The sequence below is a fragment of the Ranitomeya imitator genome, chromosome 2, assembly GCF_032444005.1.
Source record: "Ranitomeya imitator isolate aRanImi1 chromosome 2, aRanImi1.pri, whole genome shotgun sequence".
In the NCBI taxonomy this organism is placed as follows: domain Eukaryota; kingdom Metazoa; phylum Chordata; class Amphibia; order Anura; family Dendrobatidae; genus Ranitomeya; species Ranitomeya imitator.
The window spans coordinates 516,853,605-516,877,624 of NC_091283.1; the positions used below are offsets into that span (position 1 = coordinate 516,853,605).

Genomic DNA, 24,020 nt, shown 5'->3' on the forward strand with positions numbered 1-24,020 from the left:
CACGGTTAGTCATTCGCTGATTGGTCTCGCCAGCTGCCTATCATGGCTGCCGCGACCAATCAGCGACGGGCACAGTCCAGAAGAAAATGGCCGCTCCTTACTCCCCGCAGTCAGTGCCTGTCGCCCGCATACTCCCCTCCGGTCACCGCTAACACAGGGTTAATGCCAGCGGTAACGGACCGCGTTATGCCGCGGGTAACGCACTCCGTTACCGCCGCTATTAACCCTGTGTGTCCCCAACTTTTTACTATTGACGCTGTCTATGCGGCATCAACAGTAAAAAATGTACTGTTAAAAATAATAATAAAAAAATAAACCTGCTATACTCACCCTCCGTAGTCCGCTGAGCCGCTCCCGCCGGCTGCCATCTTCCGCTGCAGCGCACTTTCTGGTGGCAAAGATGCTATGGCAGAAGGACCTGCCATGACGTCACGGTCATGTGACCGTGACGTCATCACAGGCCCTGCGCGACAAGGACCTGCCATGACGTCACGGTCATGTGACCGCGACGTCATCACAGGTCCTGCGCTCTCATACCAACCCTGGGACCGCAAGCTGCCGTGGACTACAAGGGACCTTCGGAAAGGTGAGTATATGTTTATTTTTATTTTTTTCACCTGTGACAAACCTGGCTGGGTAATATACTACGTGACTGGCCAATATACTACGTCGCTCTGTGCTGTATACTACTTCGCTGTGCAATATACTACGTGGCTTTGTGCTGTATACTACGTCACTCGGCAATATACTACATCACTGGCCAATATACTACGTGGCTCTGTGCTGTGTACTACGTCGCTGTGCGATATACTACATCAATGGGCAACATACTGCGTAACTGGGCAATATACTACGTGGCTGGGCAATATAATACGTAACTGGGCTATATTCTACTTGGCTGCGCAATATACTACGTGACTGGGCAATATACTACGTAACTGGCCAATATACTATGTGGCTGCGCAATATACTACGTGGCTACGCAATATACTACGTCACTGGCCAATATACTACGTGGCTGGGCAATATACTATGTGGCTGGGCAATATACTATGTGGCTGGGCAATATACTACATGGCTGTGCAATATACTACGTGACTGGGCAATATACTACGTGACTGAGCAATATACTACATGGATGGGCAATATACTACGTGGCTGGGCAATATACTACGTGGCTGGGCAATATACTACGTGGCTGGGCAATATACTACGTGGGCTGTGCAATATACTACGTGGCTGGGTAATATACTACGTGGCTGGGTAATATACTACGTGGCTGGGCAATATACTACGTGGCTGGGCAATATACTACGTGGCTGGGCAATATACTACGTGGCTGGGCAATATACTACGTGGGCTGTGCAATATACTACGTGGACATTCATATTCTAGAATACCCGATGCGATAGAATCGGGCCACCATGTAATATATATAGATATATATATATATATAGATATATATAGAGAGAGAGAGAGAGAGAAAAAAAAGCCAACCAGCACTCCCAATGTGAACACATGCAAGCTGTATCATATAGATATAAAAGAACACAGCAGCACATGTACATGAATCTAGGCCATGTGAAAACACAGACAAATGTTCGATATGAATCATTTTTCTCAAAAATATTTTTCCATAAACATTTTTTCAAAAAAATGTTTTTCATAAAACTTACAGTTATAGATAAAAAGAAGATTCTTAGCGCATAAATTGGCCAATTCATGTGTGCCCATCAACCACGGCAAGATGATCTCCCTCTGATGGGTCCTACTCTACTGTACATGCCACTCTTGGGCCACCAGCCTACAACTTTGGACAAACATGTCACTCTGGGCTAAACCTACAATTTATGGGCAGGTAGAGTTGATTACCACCACATGCAAGGTCAATGGGAGGAGTGCAAGATCAGTCTGGATGCAGCCATATCCATACACTAAACAGAGAAAAAAAAGCCAAGCAGCACTCCCAATGTGAACACATGCAAGCTGCAAGCTGTATCATATAGATATAAAAGAACACAGCAGCACATGTACATGAATCTAGGCCATGTGAAAACACAGACAAATGTTCGATATAAATCATATTTCTCCAAAATATTTTTCCATAAAATTTTTTTCAAAAAATGTTTTTTTTTATAAAACTTACAGTTATAGATAAAATGAAGATTCTTAGCGCATAAATTGGTCAATTCATGTGTGCCCATCAACCACGGCAAGGTGATCTCCCTCTGATGGGTCCTACTCTACTGTACATGCCACTCTTGGGCCACCAGCCTACAACTTTGGACAAACATGTCACTCTAGGCTAAACCTACAATTTATAGGCACTCTACCTGCCCATAAATTGTAGGTTTAGCCCAGAGTGACATGTGGCCCATGCACTAAGAATCTTCATTTTATCTATAACTGTAAGTTTTATGAAAAAACATTTGTTTTTTAAACATTTTTTATGGAAAAATATTTTTGAGAAATATGATTCATATCGAACATTTGTCTGTGTCTTTATAATCCTTGCAGTCTGAGGGCACTTAAGGGTTAACAGACAGTCCACAGCTACCTCTCTCCTCACTGCTCCTCCCAGTCACAGTCACACTTCACTAGCTGAATCTGATAAGCTGTAAGCATGCAGGCACCAGCCAAGAAAGAAAAAAAAAAAAAGACTCGGATCACTCACCCTGCACTGCCGACTCCTTTCGTTCACAGGCTCACGAACGACACATCACCATCAGCAAGTGTCAGAGATTCAGAGCAGGGATTGCAGGGAGAGTCGGCACCACGTGTTCTAGCTGCCGCTCTGCCGCCCCCTGCCGCTCTGTCGCTGAGGCAAAGCATTCAACTTGGTTCATGATAGCAGCGTCACTGCACGTGTGTGATGGTACTCCTCCCCTTCTGGGGTTTGATAAAGGATAAGCAAGGATGACGTTTAGGATCTCAGTGCGGAGCTATTTTGTTGGTGACTGCAAAGTGATACTGAGATGTGGACAGTGTCACCGAGGACAGCTGGCAGCAAATCACACACTGGGATTAGATATCCGGACTGTATCACATGCTGGGATTAGATATACTACACCTAGCCTAATATCACATATGATGGGATTAGATACAGGGCTCAGCAGAGTGTTTCACATGCTGGGATTGGATACAGGGTTCAGTGCAGTATATCACATATGATAGGATTAGATACAGAGCTCAGCAGAGTGTATCACATAGGATGGGATTGGATATATGTGACCCCCGCTCCGTCTATTTCTATGGGAGCAGTAGTGTAATGCATGTGCTGTATGTCACGGGCTGGGATCGGAGGCGCAGCACTGCTATGTCACTGGCTGGGATCGGAGGCGCAGCACTGCTGTCACGGGCTGGGATCGGAGGCGCAGCACTGCGATGTCACTGGCTGGGATCGGAGGCGCAGCACTGCTGTCACGGGCTGGGATCGGAGGCGCAGCACTGCTATGTCACTGGCTGGGATCGGAGGCGCAGCACTGCTATGTCACTGGCTGGGATCGGAGGCGCAGCACTGCTATGTCACGGGCTGGGATCGGAGGCGCAGCACTGCTATGTCACGGGCTGGTATCAGAGGCGCAGCACTGCTATGTCACGGGCTGGGATCGGAGGCGCAGCACTGCTATGTCACGGGCTGGGATCGGAGGCGCAGCACTGCTATGTCACGGGCTGGGATCGGAGGCGCAGCACTGCTATGTCACGGGCTGGGATCGGAGGCGCAGCACTGCTATATCACGGGCTGGGATCGGAGGCGCAGCACTGCTATATCAGTGCAAGCCTCCTTCAGATGTCTGTAACGTAGTGATATCTGAATGAGGCTTATTCTGACATAACAGAGCTCAGTCAGTGTTCAGAGCACAGCAACATGATGATTACACTGCTGTGGTCTAAACCCTGACAGTGATCAGTTGCCTAGTATTGCACCAGAAACCCCAGGCTACCATGCTGTTCTCAATGTAGGAAGAAGTCTCCAACAGTAGGAACAGCGCAGTAGCCTGACAGTAGTACAACGTCGGGCTGCTGATCACCACTCACTCGCCGCCGTCAATACTTAATTTCATCACATCCTGACACCTTCTGTCACTGCTCGCCCTGAGCACTGTGAGTGGTGACAGGGGGAAGTTTTAGCTTGCAGGGTAGCTGCTGGCTTCAAAGAAATGACGTCCGACTCCTCCCACAGCTGTGGACTAGGCAGCCTAGGGGGAGAATGCCCAGATCACAGCTGGAGGTAGCCACAGTGTAGGAGATGTGGTCGGACACTGACCGCAGTCTCCTATGACCAGTGGTTGCCGTATTAGAGGTGTGTAAATGTCATGCTCAGACACTTACACACGAGCCAATTAACATGGCAGCCCTCAGGGGCTACAGAAAGAAAAATTGTTTCAAAACAGTTCATTTAGTTAGGTGCCTGTGCAGTAATGTCGATCTTTTTACCAACAGATGCTACTGTGAAAGTGCTGGAAGTTCCATTGTGTTGAGAAGGGGGGGGGGGGGGAATATTTGGCTGGAGCAAAATGGCGGCACTCGCGCAGCATCATCTATTGGCAAATGATAGATGCTACTGCACATGCACCACCACCATTTGCTGGAGGAAAGAAAAATGTGGCTGCAGCAAAATGGCTTCGGCGCATGCGCAGTATCATGAATCGCTTGCCGATCTATCGCGCCGCCATTTGTGCACCATATGTGACTGATTTAGGTAGAACTGATTTTGTATCCTCTTCCACTCTGAATGTCAACCAAGTCTGCGTCTAAGGTCTTCGGAAATCTCCATTGTTTATGCCATGATACAGTTCCACGAACATGTGTTGTGAAGATCAGGCTTTCATAGATTGCTATACTTTAAATAAAACAGGTCGCCCACTCACATTTGATGTCATTTCAATGATTGAAAACACCAAATTCAAATTCCATCTTCAAATTATTTGCTAAGCGTCAAAGCTCTCATACTTATGCCACTCAGACGTGATATTGGATCATTTTCCTTACTGTTAAAATTGACAAACTCAATTATTTTATTTAATCCTTTTATTTGTTTCTTCATCTACTTTTAGGACTTGTGTGAAAATCCAATATAATTTTAGGTCAGATTAATGCAGACATATAGAAAATTCTGAATGGGTATATATTTGCATAAACTCTTTTATTAAATCACATGTATATTTATTTCTAGAAAGATCGTAATGCAATAGATGAACTCCACTGTCACTTGTTAGATAGAGCACCCAAGTCTTCCATGACCCTGGACCGAGACTTGATGTTTGGGAATCCATATGAAGGTATCCTATTTATGTCTTTCTAGATGATTTTATATTTAAAGGAATTGTCCAGTCTAAACCGACAGGTCTGCAGTCACAGCAGCCGCGCCGACTAGACGGGATATGCCTGGGAGTATGTATATTGCATACTTGACTGGTGTTCCTGGCGCACAGTGAAGGCGCTGGAAGGATTCACAAGTCTGCAGTCACAGTGACTGCAGACTTTTCATTTTAGACCGGACAACCCCTTTTAGTTTAAAAGCAGCTCCTTGATGTGTGTGCTTCCCTTTTAACGTTTTATCTACGTCATTCATGGGGATATACTACAATGAGCCTTTTCGCTATGGTGCCAAAGCTCAGGCCTATAGAGGACCTGTTACTTGCTATAAATATGTACTTAAAAACAACTGGTATAAATGCATACCTAAACCTAGGGTTGTTTTTTGTTCCTGTGCTTCACCATTCCTACTATAAGGCAATATGTAAATCCATTCTGTTTAGTCAACTGGACGTGTCCCTCATGAAACATCCACAGAGAACAGTTGATTAACATTCTCACTTGGATATAGAGGCTAGGTTTATATGCATGGAAAATGGGGTCATATCTCATGAATTGAAGGCACACAAACAAAAGAAAAATCAATTCAGATTCAGGCGAACAGCAGCATTTCCACCAGGTAAAAATTACATACTTATGGCAAGTGACAGGTCTTATTTAATTCTTGTGTAATATTTTTTTTTTATTAACCTTTCCTTAAACTTTTGTCTTGATTGTATTCCATAAGATAGATATACAACAATTTGTGTGTCACCTTTTACCTTGGTGTATAACTTTTGTTGTGAAAAATCAATAGAAAATGTTCCTCCTGTCCAGGGTCGGACTGGGGTTTGGGGCCCACAGGGGGAATTGACCCTAGGGGTCCACTCTGCAGCTATATGCAAATATCTCTTAGCCGTTATAGTGGAGCATTGACTGTAAAACACAAGCGGCTTCTGCACGTCTACTGTGCATATAGTATGACTGGGATGTACAATTATGGTAGTTTACATTAAAGTGGTTCTTTGATTAAAACAAGTTATCACCGATCCACAGGATAAGTGATTGTTTAGGTCTGACTATTAGAAACTGCAATGATCAGAAGAATTGGTAAGTTTTATTCCTGACAGGACACTTATCCCCATTGTTACAAAGTCACTGGTAAAGTGCAGGAGGGGAGATATGTTTCACTACACCTAATAGTGTCAGTGATATAAGAGTTTTTCCTCCAGCACACTAAGTGTTGTGAGGGTTTTTTTGCATAATGCGCTGGTTTTTATGTGGACAGCCATCGAGTGGGTGAGAGGATGTCCACCTTATCTCCACCCCAGGGTGTGATCTAGAGCTTAAGTAGCTGGCCTCCAAAGGCAGCAGTGTTCAGTGTCTGGAGAGGAAAACTACAGAGAAGTGGTTTGTATTTATGCTAGAACCGTATGTGTTTTGCTAGCGGTGAGCGGGAGGAACCCCGCTCTCAGAAGGTCTGTGCTTCCAGCTACCATTTTATTTTGTTTTTCTGTCTTGCCCACAGGGCTGTATTTGTTTTACTATACCTTGGTTTATGCTGTCCACAATAAACCAAAGGAAGTTCTTAAAGCCGTAGTGTTCCCTTGTCTACCTCCGTATACTGCTGAGTGAGTCTATGTACTTCAGGTGGTGTTAGAATTGTGGGCACCATTCCCAGAGAACATGTGTGACGGCTACAAGAGGTACTGCATGTCCTGGGTGAAGGCAGCCACAAGCCAGCATACTTCAGGCAAAATAGAGGACCTGCTCAAACATCTGGTACAAGCACAGCAACAGATGACCCAACAGGAGACCACTAAGCTACTTATACAGCAGATGCAACAGCAGCATCAGCAGAATGACTTGCTCGCAGAGGCGGTTCATGGAAGGCTGGCAGCCCCTCCCCCAAGTCCAGGTGACTTCACGTACATCTGGAAGGCAGTAAGACGAGCCATGCAAAAAATGATCCCAGGTGCTGATGTGGAGGCATTTTTGACTATATTCGAGTGGGTGGCAGAGAAGCTACCGCCAGGGCAGTGGGCGGAGGTGCTTACCCCCTGACTGGTTAGCCCCAGAAGGCCTATTTTGATTTGGCATTACGGGATGTGCAGGAGTATGCCAAACTAAAAACTGAAATTTTGGCATGCACAGGAGTAACTGTCAGTCGAAGCACAAAGGGTTTACCACTGGGTGTATTATGGGGACAAACTGCCTTGATCCCAAATGTTTGATTAACTTCATCTTTTGCAAAAATGTTTGAAGCCGGAATCCTACACTGCAGCCAAGATGGTCGAGCGGGTTGTCATGGATATATTCGTGCACTCCCTTCCTAGGCCGGTACAGACCTGCCCAGAGAGATCCCCTGAATGCGGATGAACTGGTGGGCCTAGTGGAATGGTACCAGGTGGTCGAGAGGTCCATAAGGAAGCCAGAGAATGGTGCATCTCCATACGGGGTACCCAGCGGGAACCAGAGTCCTAAAAGAGGGATAGTAGAGCCACCACAGGGGTGAATCCTAGATCCCAAGGGGTCACTGAGGGGTTGTCAAAGGGCATGGGTAAAAACTTGCTTTGCTGGAGATGTCACGGCCCGGGGCATATAGCTGCTCATTGTCCCCCGAAGAGATGCTGCTCCTACTATGCCTATCAGCCCAGTGAGGGGCCGCAGACATGTCTCGTGTCAATAAATGGGGTGCTGGTGTCAGGACTAAGACTCAGGGAGTTTGGTGACTCTGATTAGGGCCACACTCCCCCACCAGTTGATCCCAGGGAAACACGTAAGCATTGACTGTATCCATGGGTCCCATAAGGTCGGGGTAGTCAAAGATTTGCTACACCCTGTGATAATCGGGCGGGACTTCAGCCTTTTCTGGGACTTGTGGGGATACCAAGTGACGCAGACAGGAGCCAGGTCAACCCCGATGAAACCCCATCGCAGTCAGAGGTGGATGAGTTCCCCTTGTGTGTCCGTCCTGGCTGGTGACGAGGACAAGATGGTGACCAGTGAGGTCAAAATTCCTGAACTGGGAGTTTCTGGTGGGAATTTTGGGACTGGTGGCTGGAGAGTGGCGCTTCTGTAACAATTACAGGAAGCTCAATGAGATGTCCAAGTTCGACGCATATCCGATACCATGGGTCGATGAGCTTATTGAGAGGCTAGGGTCAGCCAGATATATCACCCCCTAAACCTAACAAAAGGGTACTGGCAAATTCTCCTGTCTCCAAGTGCCAAGGAGAAGACGGCCTTCTGTACACTTGACTGGTGCTTTCAGTATACTAGTATACTCGGATACCATTCGGACTGCAAGGAGCCCCAGCTACTTTCCAGAGGGCTATGGACAGGATCCTAGCTCTCAAAAGAAGTACGCCACTTCTTACTTCCATGACATCATGATCTTCAGCCCGAATTGGTAGAAGTCACCTGCAGAAGTACCAGGCGGAACTGAATGTACTGAGGAATGCAAGGTTTACCATAAACCCAAAGAAGTGTGCTCGCGGGAAAGAGGCAAAGTACTTGGGCTACGTCATATGAAAGGGCGAGATAAAGCATCAAATAGACAAGGTGGAGGCAATCCAAAAGTGGCCTCAGCCGGTATCCAAAAAGCAGGTTAGGGCGTTTCTGAGAATTGTGGGATATTATTGTTAATTTATCCCAAATTTAGCCATTATAGCCACCCCCCTGACAGATCTTCTCAAGGGCACAAAATCATTGATGGTCAAATGGTCCTCTGAAGCTGAGATGGCATTCCGGGAGTTGAAGCTTGTCCTGTGCAGACAGCCAGTCTTGGTTGCCTCAGACTTCACTAGGGAGTTTGTGCTCCAAACGTACGCCTCCGAGGTCGGTGTGGGAGCTGTGTTGTCCGAAGAATTATATGGGGACGAAACTCTCCTCCTGTGAGAACTATGCCATCTTTGAGAAAGAGTGCTTGGCCATCAAGTGGGCAATCGACACCCTGAGATACTACCTGTTAAGCAGGAAGTTCAGGCTAGTGTCAGATCATGCGCCCCAGTGATGGATGAGGGAAAAGCGGGGGAAGAATGCCAGGGTAATTAGGTAGTTTCTGGTGCTCCAGGATTTTATACTTTTTATGTGGAGCACGGGCCAGGGAAGTTGCATGGGAGCACAGATGCCCTGTCCAGACTCCCCTGCTTAGCGAGTGAAGGTGCCAAAACCCCTGGCTTTTGGTAGAGGGGTGGATATGTGACAGTCACTGGTAAAGTGCTGGAGGGGCGATGTGTTTCACTACGCCCAATGGCGTCGGTGATATAAAACCCAGAGTTTTTCCTCCCGCACACAGTGTTGTGAGGGGTTGTTATTTGCATAATTGTCTGGCTTTTATGTGGACATCCATAGAGCGGGTGGGAGGATGTCCACCTCCTCTCCACCCCTGGGTGTGGTCTGGGGCTTAAGTAGCTAGCTTCCAGAGGCAGCAGTGTTCAGTGTCTGGAAAGGCACAAAGTGGTTTGTGTTTATGCTAAAACCTGAACTGTGTGTGTTCCAGCCACTCTTTTGTTTTGTTTTCCTGTCTTGTCCAGAGGGCTGGATTTGTTTTACCTTGATTTATGCTGTCCACAATAAACCAAAAGAAGTTCTTAGGCTCTGTGCACACGTTCAGGTTTTTTCGCGGTAAAAACACTATAAAAACTCATTAAAAACGCATACATTATGCATCCTATCATTTAGAATGCTTTCTGCATGTTTTGTGCACATTGATGCGTTTTTTTTCCGGGAAAAAAACGCATTGCGGTAAAAAAAGCAGCATGTTCATTAATTTTGCGGATTTTCTGCGTTTTTCCCGCTATTCTATGCATTTGGGAAAAAACGCACCAAAAACGCGTCAAAAAAAGCGTAAAAAATGCGGTAAAATTGCAGTAAAAACGCATGCGGATTTCTGGCAGAAATGTCTGGTTTTTGTCAGGAAAATTTCTGCAAGAAATCCTGACGTGTGCACATACTCTTAAAGCCGCAGAGTTCCTGTGTTCTACCTCCGTCTACAGCTGAGTGAGCCGATCTACCCCACCATTTTAAAATGGAGCGGCAAATGGAATGTCTGACCACAGCTCTATTCTCTTTGGGGCTTCCAGAAAAAAACAAGTGCAGCTGTCACTGAGGGAACGAATGGATCAGTGGTAGTCACAAATACCACTCCAGTCTAATATGGATAAAAGCTCCACATTCTGCTGATTGGGTCCAAACAGTCAGACTCCCACCAATCAAATATGTTAGCACTGATCCTGTGGAGAGGTGATTACTTTTTTTCACAGGAGAACCACTGTAAGTGCACCTCTTCTGCTGTGTTCCAAGTATTTAACCTCTAATGGAAATAGAGAATCTTTTCCAAATTAATATCAGAGAGAACAAGTGACCTCCATACACAAACACAATTCACTATACCAAGACCAACACCACAGGGAAGAAATACCAACACATCATGACCAGACTACAGTGACCGAATAATACCACCTACAATAGACAAATACCGCCACTCCATGACCAGATCACATAGTGACAGAATAATACCACATACAAGGAACAAATACTGCCACACCATGACCAGACCACAGTGACAGAATAATACCACATACAAGGAACAAATACTGCCACACCATGACCAGATCACATAGTGACAGCATAATACCTTTCAAGGAATAAATACTGCCACACCATGACCAGACCACATATTAACAGCACATAGCGACCAAATAATACTACATACAAGGAGAAATACCACCACAACATGACTACACTACATATTCCACCAGATAGTGACCAAATACTACAATACTGATCATGAATGCAAACCATGATACTAACAACACTTTTATTACCACCAGTGACATTATTCACAAGAGCTCTGTATATAGTAAACATTGTATAGTGTAAGTGTACAGGTAATACAGTGACATTATACACAGGAGCTCTGTATATTGTGCACAGGTAATACAAGGATCACCATTGACATTAAACACAGGATCTCTGTATATAGTGTGTGTGTACATGTAATACACTGCCTCACCAGTGATGTCTGTAGTTGAAGTTTTTCATCTTTCCTTTTGTTTTTCATCCAGCACAGACCGCCATCACTTAAAGCCAGGACTAGTCTCTGCAGAAAATAAGTTATCTATAGCTGATCGCTTTAGAGCACATTTTCCACTTTGTCTCCAACTTCCACACTGTTAAATGAAGAAAAAAAGCGACGTAGTGCCACCCTGCACAGTAACAGGACCCCTATTTTGTTTCACCCCACGGAAAACCATTCCCTAAAAGTAAATTACATTACAGTAGTAATAATGTCCTTAATTGGACCCTAAAGAAATTGTTCCCCACTTGTTACCATAAAGTAATATAGCATGTTCCTTATTCTAGCCTCCAAACAGTAATTAAGTCCCTCGTCCTGGCCCCCTTTGTTCAATAATCTTGAGCAGACTGGCCCCGAGATATCCACTGGCCTCCCCCCCATATGTCCCTTGTCCTGCCCACCCCATAAATTCATCCTGGCCCCCATATTTCTCTTGTCCTGCCCCTCCCCCCATATGTGTATCCTAGCCCCATATCCATCCCAGCACCCAAATGTCCCTAGTCCTAGCCCCACATATATCCATCCTGCACCTACATATACTCCCTCATCCTGGCTCCCATATATCCTTTGCCCTGCCCCCCCAAATATCCATCCTAGCCCCCCATGTGTCCCTTGTCCTGGCTTCCATATATCCATCCTGGCCCCCATATGCCTCTTGTGCTGGCACTCCCATATGTCCATTGTTTTGGCTCCCATATATTTAACCTGGTCCCTTATCCTGCCCCCCATATATCCATCCTAGCCCCACTTCCATATATCCAAACTTGTCCCTTGTCCTGGCCCCCATATGTCCATCCTAGCCCCCCTCCGTATATGAAAACCTGGTTCTTTGCCCTAGCACCCATATATCCATAAAAAAAGTTTCCTCTTACCTGTCTGCGCTCCCAGCACCACACGGCATCCTCTACAGATCTGGCACGTTCATGTCAAAATGGCCGCTGACTTAGCAGAGACCGGCGAATGATGTAAGTTCATGTAAGCAATGAACGCTGTGTGCGCACGCACCCCAGCACATACTGCGCTTTTAAAGGGCTCATGCCCCTAAAAACTGTACACTTTATTTTCTTCCTCTTCCCTTCCTCTATCTTTCTGATACACAGCAAGGGCCCACCGGGGATTTCCCCAATACCCCGCCAGGCCAGTCCGACCCTGCTCCTGTCTACTGTGGCTAGACCATAGTTTGTCGAGTAATGCTTGGGTGGAGAACATTTAGGTTCAATTTCTACAGTGTTTGAATAGATCTCTTATTTTTTAACATCACATTTTGTTAACTAGCTGTTATTGATCTTTTTTATGTTCCATTTCTTAGAAACCATACCTAGTGAGGTGAGTAAATAATTTTTACCCTAATGCTGCTTTTAGATAATTCACATAAAATCATTAATGTGATCCTGTCACCCCAAACGTACAGTAATAGCTAAGCACATAGCCTTGTAGAGGATGTAGTCCCTATAAATGTCATATCTTTAGTGTTCTAATCGCGGCCACTGCTCTGCAGAAATGAAAGTTTAATCAAACATGCTAATTGGGGTGATCCGTGCACCCCTGGTGTGGGCAAGAGGCTCAGTGTTCTGCCCACTGGTTTCACATGCCACTGCCTCCCTCATTGGTGGTTGACCACTTTGGCTTGCTTGGAGTGAGCATTGTCTGCAGAGAAGGCTCAGGCAAGCCAGTGCTGTCCATCACTAGTGAGGGAGGCAGAGACATGCAAAACTGGTGGGCAGAGCAATGCACTGAGCCACACCAAGGGTGCAAAGAACACCTTAATTAGCATGTTTGATTAAATTTCCATTTCTGCAGAATGGAAGCAGTGATTAGAGCTCTAGAAGTCCACATTTTTATAGGGCCTTTTGTTGTGAATTCTGTGGCTGAATTCACTCCTGTGGTCACAAGTGGTACTGCAGCTTCTGAGCTTCCTCCCTCAGGTGTTCTGGTGAGCTCGTTGGCTGCTTTGTTATTTAACTCCACCTGATTCTGTCTTCCTTGCTCCTTGTCAATGTTCCAGTGTTGGACCTGAGCTTCTGGATCTTTCCTGTGGCCTGCTGCTCTGCTTAGATAAGTGTTTCTTTGCTTTTGTTGCTACTTTTTCTGTCCAGCTTGTCTATTCGTTTTTGCTGGAAGCTCTGAGACGCAAAGGGTGCACCGCCATGCCGTTAGTTCGGCACGGTGGGTCTTTTTGCCCCCTATGCGTGGTTTTTTGCTTTAGGGTTTTTTGTAGACTGCAAAGTTCTCTTTGCTATCCTCGCTCTATCTAGAATATCGGGCCTCACTTTGCTGAATCTATTTCATCCCTACGTTTGTCTTTTCATCTTGCTAACAGTCATTATATGTGGGGGGCTGCCTTTTCCTTTGGGGTATTTCTCTGAGGCAAGTCAGGCTTGTTTTTCTATCTTCAGGCTAGTCAGCTCCTCAGGCTGTGCCGAGTTGCATAGGTAGTGACAGGCGCAATCCACAGCTGCCTTTAGTTGTGTTTAGGATAGGTTCAGGTATTGCGGTCTACAGAGATTCCACGTCTCAGAGCTCGTTCTATTGTTTTTGGGTTATTATCAAATCACTGTATGTGCTCTGATTGCTGGCACACTGTGTCACTGGATTGCCTACATAACAGTACAAGGAGCCAACCTAATGATTCTCAATAGAGGGAAAAAAGAAGTTCTGACATCATTTTTTTTTCTCAGCTCTGTGTTCAGTCTTTTTTTTCCCCTAGACATTTGGGTGTTTCAGGACACAGGTGTGGACATGGATATTCAGGGTCTGTGCTCTTCAATGGATAATCTCGTTACAAATGTACAAAGGATTCAAGATACTATTGATCAGAAATCTATGTTAGAACCAAGAATTCCTATTCCTGATTTGTTTTTTGGTGATAGAACTAAGTTTCTTAATTTCAAAAATAATTGTAAGCTATTTCTGGCCTTGAAACCTCATTCTTCTGGTAATCCTATTCAACAGGTTTTGATTATTATTTCTTTTTTGCGCGGCGACCCTCAGGACTGGGCATTTTCTCTTGCGCCAGGAGACCCTGCATTGAGTAATGTAAATGCGTTTTTCCTGGCGCTCGGATTGCTTTACGATGAGCCTAATTCAGTGGATCAGGCTGAGAAAAATTTGCTGGCTTTGTGCCAGGGTCAGGATGATATAGAAGTATATTGTCAGAAATTTAGGAAGTGGTCTGTACTCACTCTGTGGAATGAATCTGCGCTGGCAGCTTTGTTCAGAAAGGGTCTCTCTGAGGCTCTTAAGGATGTCATGGTGGGTTTTCCTATGCCTGCTGGTTTGAATGAGTCTATGTCTTTGGCCATTCAGATCGGTCGACGCTTGCGCGAGCGTAAATCTGTGCACCATTTGGCGGTATTGTCTAAGATTAAACCTGAGCTTATGCAGTGCGATAGGACTATGACCAGAGTTGAACGGCAAGAACACAGACGTCTGAATGGTCTGTGTTTCTACTGTGGTGATTCCACTCATGCTATTTCTGATTGTCCTAAGCGCACTAAGCGGTTCGATAGGTCTGCCGTCATTGGTACTGTACAATCCAAATTCCTTCTGTCCATTACCTTGATATGCTCTTTGTCATCGTATTCTGTCATGGCGTTTGTGGATTCAGGCGCTGCCCTGAATCTGATGGATTTGGATTATGCTAAACGTTGTGGGTTTTTCTTGGAGCCTTTGCGGTGTCCTATTCCGTTGAGAGGAATTGATGCTACACCTTTGGCCAAGAATAAACCTCAGTACTGGACCCAGCTGACCATGTGCATGGCTCCTGCACATAAGGAAGTTATTCGCTTTCTGGTGCTACATAATCTGCATGATGTGGTCGTGTTGGGGTTGCCATGGCTGCAAACCCATAATCCAGTATTGGATTGGAACTCTATGTCGGTATCCAGCTGGGGTTGTCAGGGGGTACATGGTGATGTTCCATTTTTGTCTATTTCGTCATCCACTCCTTCTGAGGTCCCAGAGTTCTTGTCTGATTATCAGGATGTATTTGAAGAGCCCAAGTCCGATGCCCTACCTCCGCATAGGGATTGTGATTGTGCTATCAATTTGATTCCTGGTAGTAAATTCCCTAAAGGTCGATTATTTAATTTATCTGTGCCTGAACACTCCGCTATGCGCAGTTATGTGAAGGAATCCCTGGAGAAGGGACATATTCGCCCATCGTCATCACCACTGGGAGCAGGGTTCTTTTTTGTAGCCAAGAAGGATGGTTCGCTGAGACCATGTATTGATTACCGCCTTCTTAATAAGATCACTGTTAAATTTCAGTATCGCTTTCCATTGTTATCTGACTTGTTTGCTCGGATTAAGGGGGCTAGTTGGTTCACTAAGATAGATCTTCGTGGTGCGTATAATCTGGTGAGAATCAGGCAAGGAGATGAATGGAAAACTGCATTTAATACGCCCGAGGGTCATTTTGAGTATCTAGTGATGCCGTTCGGACTTGCCAATGCTCCATCTGTGTTTCAGTCTTTTATGCATGACATCTTCCGTGAGTATCTGGATAAATTCCTGATTGTTTACTTGGATGACATTTTGATCTTCTCAGATGATTGGGACTCTCATGTGAAGCAGGTCAGAATGGTTTTCCAGGTCCTGCGTGCTAATTCTTTGTTTGTGAAGGGATCAAAGTGTCTCTTCGGTGTGCAGAAAGTTTCATTTTTGGGGTTCATCTTTTCCCCTTCTACTATCGAGATGGATCCGGTTAAGGTCCAAGCCATCCAGGATTGGACTCAGCCGACATCTCTGAAAAGTCTGCAAAAATTCCTGGGCTTTGCTAATTTTTATCGTCGCTTCATCTGTAATTTTTCTAGCATTGCCAAACCATTGACCGATTTGACCAAGAAGGGTGCTGATTTGGTTAATTGGTCTTCTGCTGCTGTGGAAGCTTTTCAGGAGTTGAAGCTTCGTTTTTGTTCTGCCCCTGTGTTGTGTCAACCAGATGTTTCTCTTCCGTTCCAGGTCGAGGTTGATGCTTCTGAGATTGGAGCAGGGGCGGTTTTGTCACAGAGAGGTTCTGGTTGCTCAGTGTTGAAACCATGTGCTTTCTTTTCCAGGAAGTTTTCGGCTGCTGAGCGTAATTATGATGTGGGCAACCGAGAGTTGCTGGCCATGAAGTGGGCATTCGAGGAATGGCGTCATTGGCTTGAAGGAGCTAAGCATCGCGTGGTGGTATTGACTGATCATAAGAACCTTACTTATCTCGAGTCTGCCAAGACTCCTATCCTAGACAGGCCCGTTGGTCGTTATTTTTTGCCCGCTTCGATTTTGTGATTTCGTACCTTCCGGGCTCTAAAAATGTGAAGGCGGATGCTCTGTCTAGGAGTTTTGTGCCCGACTCTCCGGGTTCATCTGAGCCGGCGAGTATCCTCAAGGAAGGAGTCATTGTGTCTGCCATCTCCCCTGATTTGCGGCGAGTGTTGCAAAAATTTCAGGCTAATAAACCTGATCGTTGTCCGGCGGAGAAACTGTTCGTCCCTGATAGGTGGACTACTAAAGTTATCTCTGAACTTCATTGTTCGGTGTTGGCTGGTCATCCTGGAATCTTTGGTACCAGAGAGTTAGTGGCTAGATCCTTCTGGTGGCCATCTCTGTCACGGGATGTACGTACTTTTGTGCAGTCCTGTGGGATTTGTGCTAGGACTAAGCCCTGCTGTTCACGTGCCAGTGGGTTGCTTTTGCCCTTGCCGGTCCCAAAGAGGCCTTGGACACATATTTCGATGGATTTCATTTCTGACCTTCCCGTTTCTCAAAAGATGTCAGTCATTTGGGTGGTCTGTGATCGCTTTTCTAAAATGGTCCATCTGGTGCCCTTGGTTAAATTGCCTTCCTCCTCTGATTTGGTGCCTTTGTTCTTCCAGCATGTGGTTCGTTTGCATGGCATTCCTGAGAATATTGTTTCTGACAGAGGTTCCCAGTTTGTTTCGAGGTTTTGGCGAGCCTTTTGTGGCAGGATGGGCATTGACCTGTCTTTTTCCTCGGCTTTCCATCCTCAGACTAATGGCCAGACCGAACGAACCAATCAGACCTTGGAGACATATCTGAGATGTTTTGTTTCTGCTGACCAGGATGATTGGGTGTCCTTTTTGCCGTTGGCTGAGTTCGCCCTTAATAATCGGGCCAGCTCGGCTACCTTGGTCTCTCCATTTTTCTGCAATTCTGGGTTCCATCCTCGTTTCTCTTCAGGACAGGTTGAGTCTTCGGACTGTCCTGGTGTGGATTCTGTGGTGGACAGGTTGCAGCAGATCTGGACTCAGGTAGTGGACAATTTGGCCTTGTCCCAGGAGAAGGCTCAACTTTTCGCTAATCGCAGACGCCGTGTGGGTCCCCGACTTCGTGTTGGGGATCTGGTTTGGTTATCTTCTCGTCATATTCCTATGAAGGTTTCCTCTCCTAAATTTAAACCTCGTTTTATTGGTCCGTATAGGATTTCTGAGATTCTCAATCCTGTGTCTTTTCGTCTGACCCTCCCAGACTCCTTTTCCATACATAATGTATTCCATAGGTCGTTGTTGCGGAGATACGTGGCACCTATGGTTCCATCTGTTGAACCTCCTGCCCCGGTTTTGGTGGAGGGGGAATTGGAGTATATTGTGGAGAAAATTTTGGATTCTCGTGTTTCTAGACGGAAACTCCAGTATCTGGTTAAATGGAAGGGTTATGCTCAGGAAGATAATTCCTGGGTTTTTGCCTCTGATGTCCATGCTCCAGATCTTGTTCGTGCCTTTCATGTGGCTCATCCTGGTCGGCCTGGGGGCTCTGGTGAGGGTTCGGTGACCCCTCCTCAAGGGGGGGGTACTGTTGTGAATTCTGTGGCTGAATTCACTCCTGTGGTCACAAGTGGTACTGCAGCTTCTGAGCTTCCTCCCTCAGGTGTTCTGGTGAGCTCGTTGGCTGCTTTGTTATTTAACTCCACCTGATTCTGTCTTCCTTGCTCCTTGTCAATGTTCCAGTGTTGGACCTGAGCTTCTGGATCTTTCCTGTGGCCTGCTGCTCTGCTTAGATAAGTGTTTCTTTGCTTTTGTTGCTACTTTTTCTGTCCAGCTTGTCTATTCGTTTTTGCTGGAAGCTCTGAGACGCAAAGGGTGCACCGCCATGCCGTTAGTTCGGCACGGTGGGTCTTTTTGCCCCCTATGCGTGGTTTTTTGCTTTAGGGTTTTTTGTAGACTGCAAAGTTCTCTTTGCTATCCTCGCTCTATCTAGAATATCGGGCCTCACTTTGCTGAATCTATTTCATCCCTACGTTTGTCTTTTCATCTTGCTAACAGTCATTATATGTGGGGGGCTGCCTTTTCCTTTGGGGTATTTCTCTGAGGCAAGTCAGGCTTGTTTTTCTATCTTCAGGCTAGTCAGCTCCTCAGGCTGTGCCGAGTTGCATAGGTAGTGACAGGCGCAATCCACAGCTGCCTTTAGTTGTGTTTAGGATAGGTTCAGGTATTGCGGTCTACAGAGATTCCACGTCTCAGAGCTCGTTCTATTGTTTTTGGGTTATTATCAAATCACTGTATGTGCTCTGATTGCTGGCACACTGTGTCACTGGATTGCCTACATAACAGCCTATATCCCCTACAAGAGTAAGAAGTCAGTTTATACTGTCAGCTTAGTCTAACAGACTCTTTATGTTAAATATGACTACACATGTACTGTATAACTTCTTAAACTGGGCAATTTTTTGACAATTACTCTAAAGTTGTCTCATGTAGAAAATCCTATTATTACATGTATAGTAATGCCATCCATCCAAATGAATGTCTGACCAGTAACCCATGGGTAAGGTTATTGACACCAGATAGATTTTTACACAATTAGTAATCTGGGTCCCTTATCAGGAGGTCCATCTCTGATTCAGATGTGACCCATAGTGTAAATGATGAGATAACAAATTTCCTTTAAATCTGTTATCAGGCTTTAAGCTTCTCGATCTGAGGGCAGAATAAAATGGGGACAGAGACCCTTATTGTAGCGTTAGATCACTTATTGAGCTCCATGCTGTAGTTTTTATAATACCAATTTATTTGCTAGGCTACTCAATCGTGAGCTCTGTCTAACGTTACAAACATCATTGATTGGCGGTTTTATGCTTAGATGGTCTATAGACATAAAGCTGAATCAGTGCTGGAAGTCAGGCTAGCTGGAGCTCATGAATATGGAGCACGACCTAGCAGAAGCTCATCACTGAAATGACTAGCAGAGCTGCAGCAGATCAATGTTTTATCAAAACTACAGCAAGAAGCCCAGCAACTGACCCACAGAAATCAGTCTTTGCTTATACTTTTATGCTGCTTTCAGTTGTGACCGCATAAATCTGGTGTCATATAACGGGCTATTCCCATTTCATAAAGTGATCGCATACAATTAGCACATCATGGTATCATCACTTTATAGGATGGGAATTACCCTTAATGCGAATGTCACCAGGATTTTGTTACCCCATCTGGGAGCAGCATGATGTAGGAACAAATCCCGATTCTAGCAATGTACTACTTACTTTACTGGGTGCAGCAGTTTTGATAAAATCACTGTTTTCTCTACTGCGGATCTCCAATTCTCTGTATAACCCCGCCCACACCACTGATTGGCAGCTTTCTATGTACACTGTGCATAGGCATTAGGCTGCCAATAAGTGGTGAGGACAGGGTTGGACTATCTGGCAGCAGGATTGCTATTCCTCTAATCGTGATCTTCTATTGATAAAATAACTTCTCAAAACTACAGAAAGCAGACCAGTGACACATTGCTGGAATCCGGATCCAAATAATATGTTGGCACACATTCTGAAATCAAAACAGTTTGGCTTGCAAATCATGCACTTTTGACACAATTACAAAAAATAAATCCATGTAATAAGTGGTTAAAATAATATCCACATGGGATTTGTTTCTTTAATGCTGATTAATTTACAAAATTGCCAGTTGTAATTAACGCCATGGGTGCACGTCACCTCTTCTGCACCATGCATGCTGGTGTGGTAGATGGCACGTTTCAATAACACATCTTCTCGTTTAATTGACAGCATGGAGCAAGTTCTAGAAGAGGACGGCAAACGACATGTCCTGTGTGTGATCAAACGTTTTCAAGTCATCAAATATTACAAGATCATGTACTGTGTCACTTTGATTAGGTGGAAGCCAGACCATAATCATACACGTATCTCTGGCTGTGCACTTACCTGATGAATAGGTTTAATTATAGAAGTATTCTGATTTTGGGTTAGAAAAAAATTACAAATTATCCTTTCTAAATATATTTGTGTTAAATAAAAACAGAAGGGTGGAAACGGTTTGTAAGTGTGTACAGGAATTAATGTTTTGCATACAAACTAATCAAATACCGTAGATTGTCAGATATCTAGTTCACAGGACATAAATTTATTAGGCCGATATGTTTTCTGCCAGTTCTCCTTTAAAGAGGCTATTCCCTATAGAAAAACTGTGTTCTAAGCTGCGGTGGCTATGTAAAAAAAACAAAAAGGCATTTCTATCCTCATCGCGTGCATCGTTAGCTCTCTGGCTTGTTGCATCGACAGTATTGCAGCCAATCATTGAGATCAGCAGCTTGTGCCGTCAATAAAGCCAATGTGGCTCCGCTGAGATCTGTGATTGGCTGCAGAGCTGTTGACATGTCAGCGCTGCAGACAAATGAAGACTGGGGCAATGGCGATGAGCCAGAGCTGGTGTGAATTAGCAATCCATTTTTTATTTTTTTAATTAGAGCTAAACATAGCTTAAAGAGTAGCTAAACTTTTTCTTTGTGATTTTTCATATTTACCAAGAACTTAAAGGGAACCTGTCACCTGAATTTGGCGGGACAGGTTTGCGGTCATATGGGCGGGGTTTTTGGGTGTTTGATTCACCCTTTCCTTACCCGCTGGCTGCATGCTGGCCACAATATTGGGCTGAAGCTCATGCTGTGTCCTCCGAAGTACACACCTGCACAAGGCGCAAGATTGCCTTGTGCAGGCGTGTACTTCGGAGGACACAGCATGAACTTCAACCCAATATTGTGGCCAGCATGCAGCCAGCGGGTAAGGAAAGGGTGAATCAAACACCCAAAAACCCCGCCCATATGAACGCAAACCTGTCTCGCCAAATTCAGGTGACAGGTTCCCTTTAAATTGCCTGCCGATCAGTGGGGGGCCCAAGTCCTGAGAACTTTGTCAATTGCACAATGAACCCCCCTGAGAAATGCCAAGCTCAGCAGACAGGAGCACACCGCTCCTGTCTGAGTGTGCAAAGTTTGAATTCAATAGAACGCCTATGCTTTCTATATGGAGTCTGTACCCCTCTGTGTGTGCACTCCTATCTGCTGAGCTGCACACTTGTGAGGGTCCCAGGATCTGGACCCCCACTGATCCGCAGGCAATTCAAGTGCCTGCTAAGTATGACAACTCACAAAGTTTAATTACGCCTTAAAGCCCAATGTTTTCTGAAAGGAGGTGGACTATTCTTTATTTGGCTTACTACATGTCTGGTGACTTTTTTTAGTTGCTCAGGGTTTATATGTTCAATAATTCTCTAAGGTAAATCTCTCCTTATACTGACTTGAGATTGAGTATTGGTGTATAAGAATGCCGCAAGCCCACCCTCAACAGGCAGAGCAGTGGAAGGCAGAACAGCCATTAATGAGACAGGAGGGCATTTTCAGACCTTCAGACTCCCTATAGTTATTTATAACAAGGATGCAAGCACGGATTTCATTTTTTTTGCGATTTACATATCACTATTCCACTAACTAGCTTATCACTTATATCATGATGCTATATCACAGAGATGGGGAACAATTTTTCTGCCAAGAGTCATTTATATGAATATGTGCACCATCCTTTAAGAGCCGCACAAAATTAGTAACTTGAAAATGATCCTGCTATGTTTGGTCCAACAATTAATTAAATGGACCCCAATGTGATGGCTGGAACTGCTTCTCTTGGGTGAGGTGTGATGTTAGGTGGTATTGATGATGTTGCTACTCGCAACTGCTTTTCCAGGTCAGTGTGGAGTGCAGTCAACCCTTCGTGATAAATTTCTCAACAGTAAGTTGATTAGTGGGGAATTCATCACTGCTCGTATTACTTTTGTAGAACTCAAGTGCTGGGAGGTCTGCTTGATACATAACATAGGAGACGACAAGACTGCTGAATATATCTCACATAGGAGATGCTGGAGCAGGAGCATATACATCACACCTTGGGGCTGGAGGCCGCAGCACATACATCACATGAGATAAGGGGGCTGCTACTATTGTGTTCATCTGTGCGTCAGGAGAGCATTGCGTGCTAACTCTACCCACAGAGTGCATCCTGAAGTTAGCACAGATCAGCATCAGGACGTAATCCTACATTGTGCGTGTTCCTGTTTTCAGTAGTGAACACTGCATGTGCTCATACTGCAAGAAAGGGTTTAAAGGGCTGGCAAGACGTGGTTGCCGGCTTAAGCATTGCGATCCCCAAGAATGTGCGCTAGGGTCAGAGAAAAGGTCATAATGAGACACAAACGGTCCACGGGTCAAAGATTTCCCACCCCTGCAATCGGAACAGCATACTTTGGCCACTTAACTTGTGTTGCAACAAAGTAGATCCAGTCTTAGTAAATATTTGTATTTACTATAAAGTAGGTATTCTGGAGCATCTTTTCTGATAATTCTACATTATTTGTTCCTCTTATTCCTCCCAAAAAATCTGCAATTGGAGCATCACACCAGTGTTTTTCTTTATTGCAGTGCTGCTCCTAAGTTCCCTGGTCCTGGTTTCATGCTTACCAGCCGCTGTCTTCATCTGTTCCCGGCGCTGCTTCTGACTGTCTCCAGCAGTTTTATGACCTGCTGGATTGCTCCAGTGTTTGCTGGAGCGATCTGGAAGTCACAACTCAATGTAAGTCAGAGCCAGAACAAGGACCGAAAGAGGCTCTCATAGACTTACATTGAGAGCTTGAGCCCAATACTTCCTGTCAGTCAGAAATTGCGGTCCCAAGATTTCGGTGAGGGACTGGAGTTTCACTGGGAAAAACTGGCAAGTGTAAGACTGGGGTGCAAGGAACTTAGTTTAGTCGCACCACTCCAGTGCTGCAATAAAATAAAAAAACAGTGGAGTGGTGCTTTAAATGAACTAGTAGGTGTTGTCAATTGTGGGTACACAGTGGCAAAGTCAAATTGATACTTACCATACTGTACGCTACTGTACTGAATAGGGACACAGCCCTTAAATAAGGAGACTGGCAACACCAGGTTAATTTTTTATTTTTTTTTATATACATTTCCTAGGGAATACAAGTACCGTATTTACTAAAACAAACCTCAATAGTGCTGACAGGTCCCTCTTTAAGACCTTGTCTTCAACATACTTTCTAAGGCAGAATCATGCACATTTCTCCTCTTCTGGAATGTAGAAAAGATGCTCCAAAGTGTGACTGACCTTCAATATTAATGTCCAGCTGGTTATTGTACACTAGGCAGAGATGAGCTGCAAATAGGTGGAAATGATAACTTTACATTATATTTACATAATTGTATTCTCCTTAATAAAGTTATTATATATCTTAATAAATACAACTATATATTAATACTGGTGTGTTTATTTTTGCTGTCTGCATATTACTATTCATTTCTTCATGTTTTTTGACGTTCAATATCTGAATTGGTCCATATT

At 44.9% G+C, this 24,020-nt stretch overlaps 1 protein-coding gene across 1 annotated transcript in view; it reads left to right on the forward strand.

Moving 5' to 3' along the window:
- The window catches only part of CALCOCO2 (calcium binding and coiled-coil domain 2), a 96,910-nt gene extending 76,258 nt beyond the window's left edge, over window positions 1-20,652 (forward strand). The window contains exons 16-18 of the mRNA XM_069751753.1: window positions 5,177-5,282; window positions 12,690-12,706; window positions 20,394-20,652. Of these exons, the coding sequence (XP_069607854.1) occupies window positions 5,177-5,282; window positions 12,690-12,706; window positions 20,394-20,501 (231 nt within the window). The 3' untranslated portion in view covers window positions 20,502-20,652. The remainder of the gene's footprint in view (window positions 1-5,176; window positions 5,283-12,689; window positions 12,707-20,393) is intronic.
- The last annotated feature ends 3,368 nt before the right edge of the window (window positions 20,653-24,020 follow it).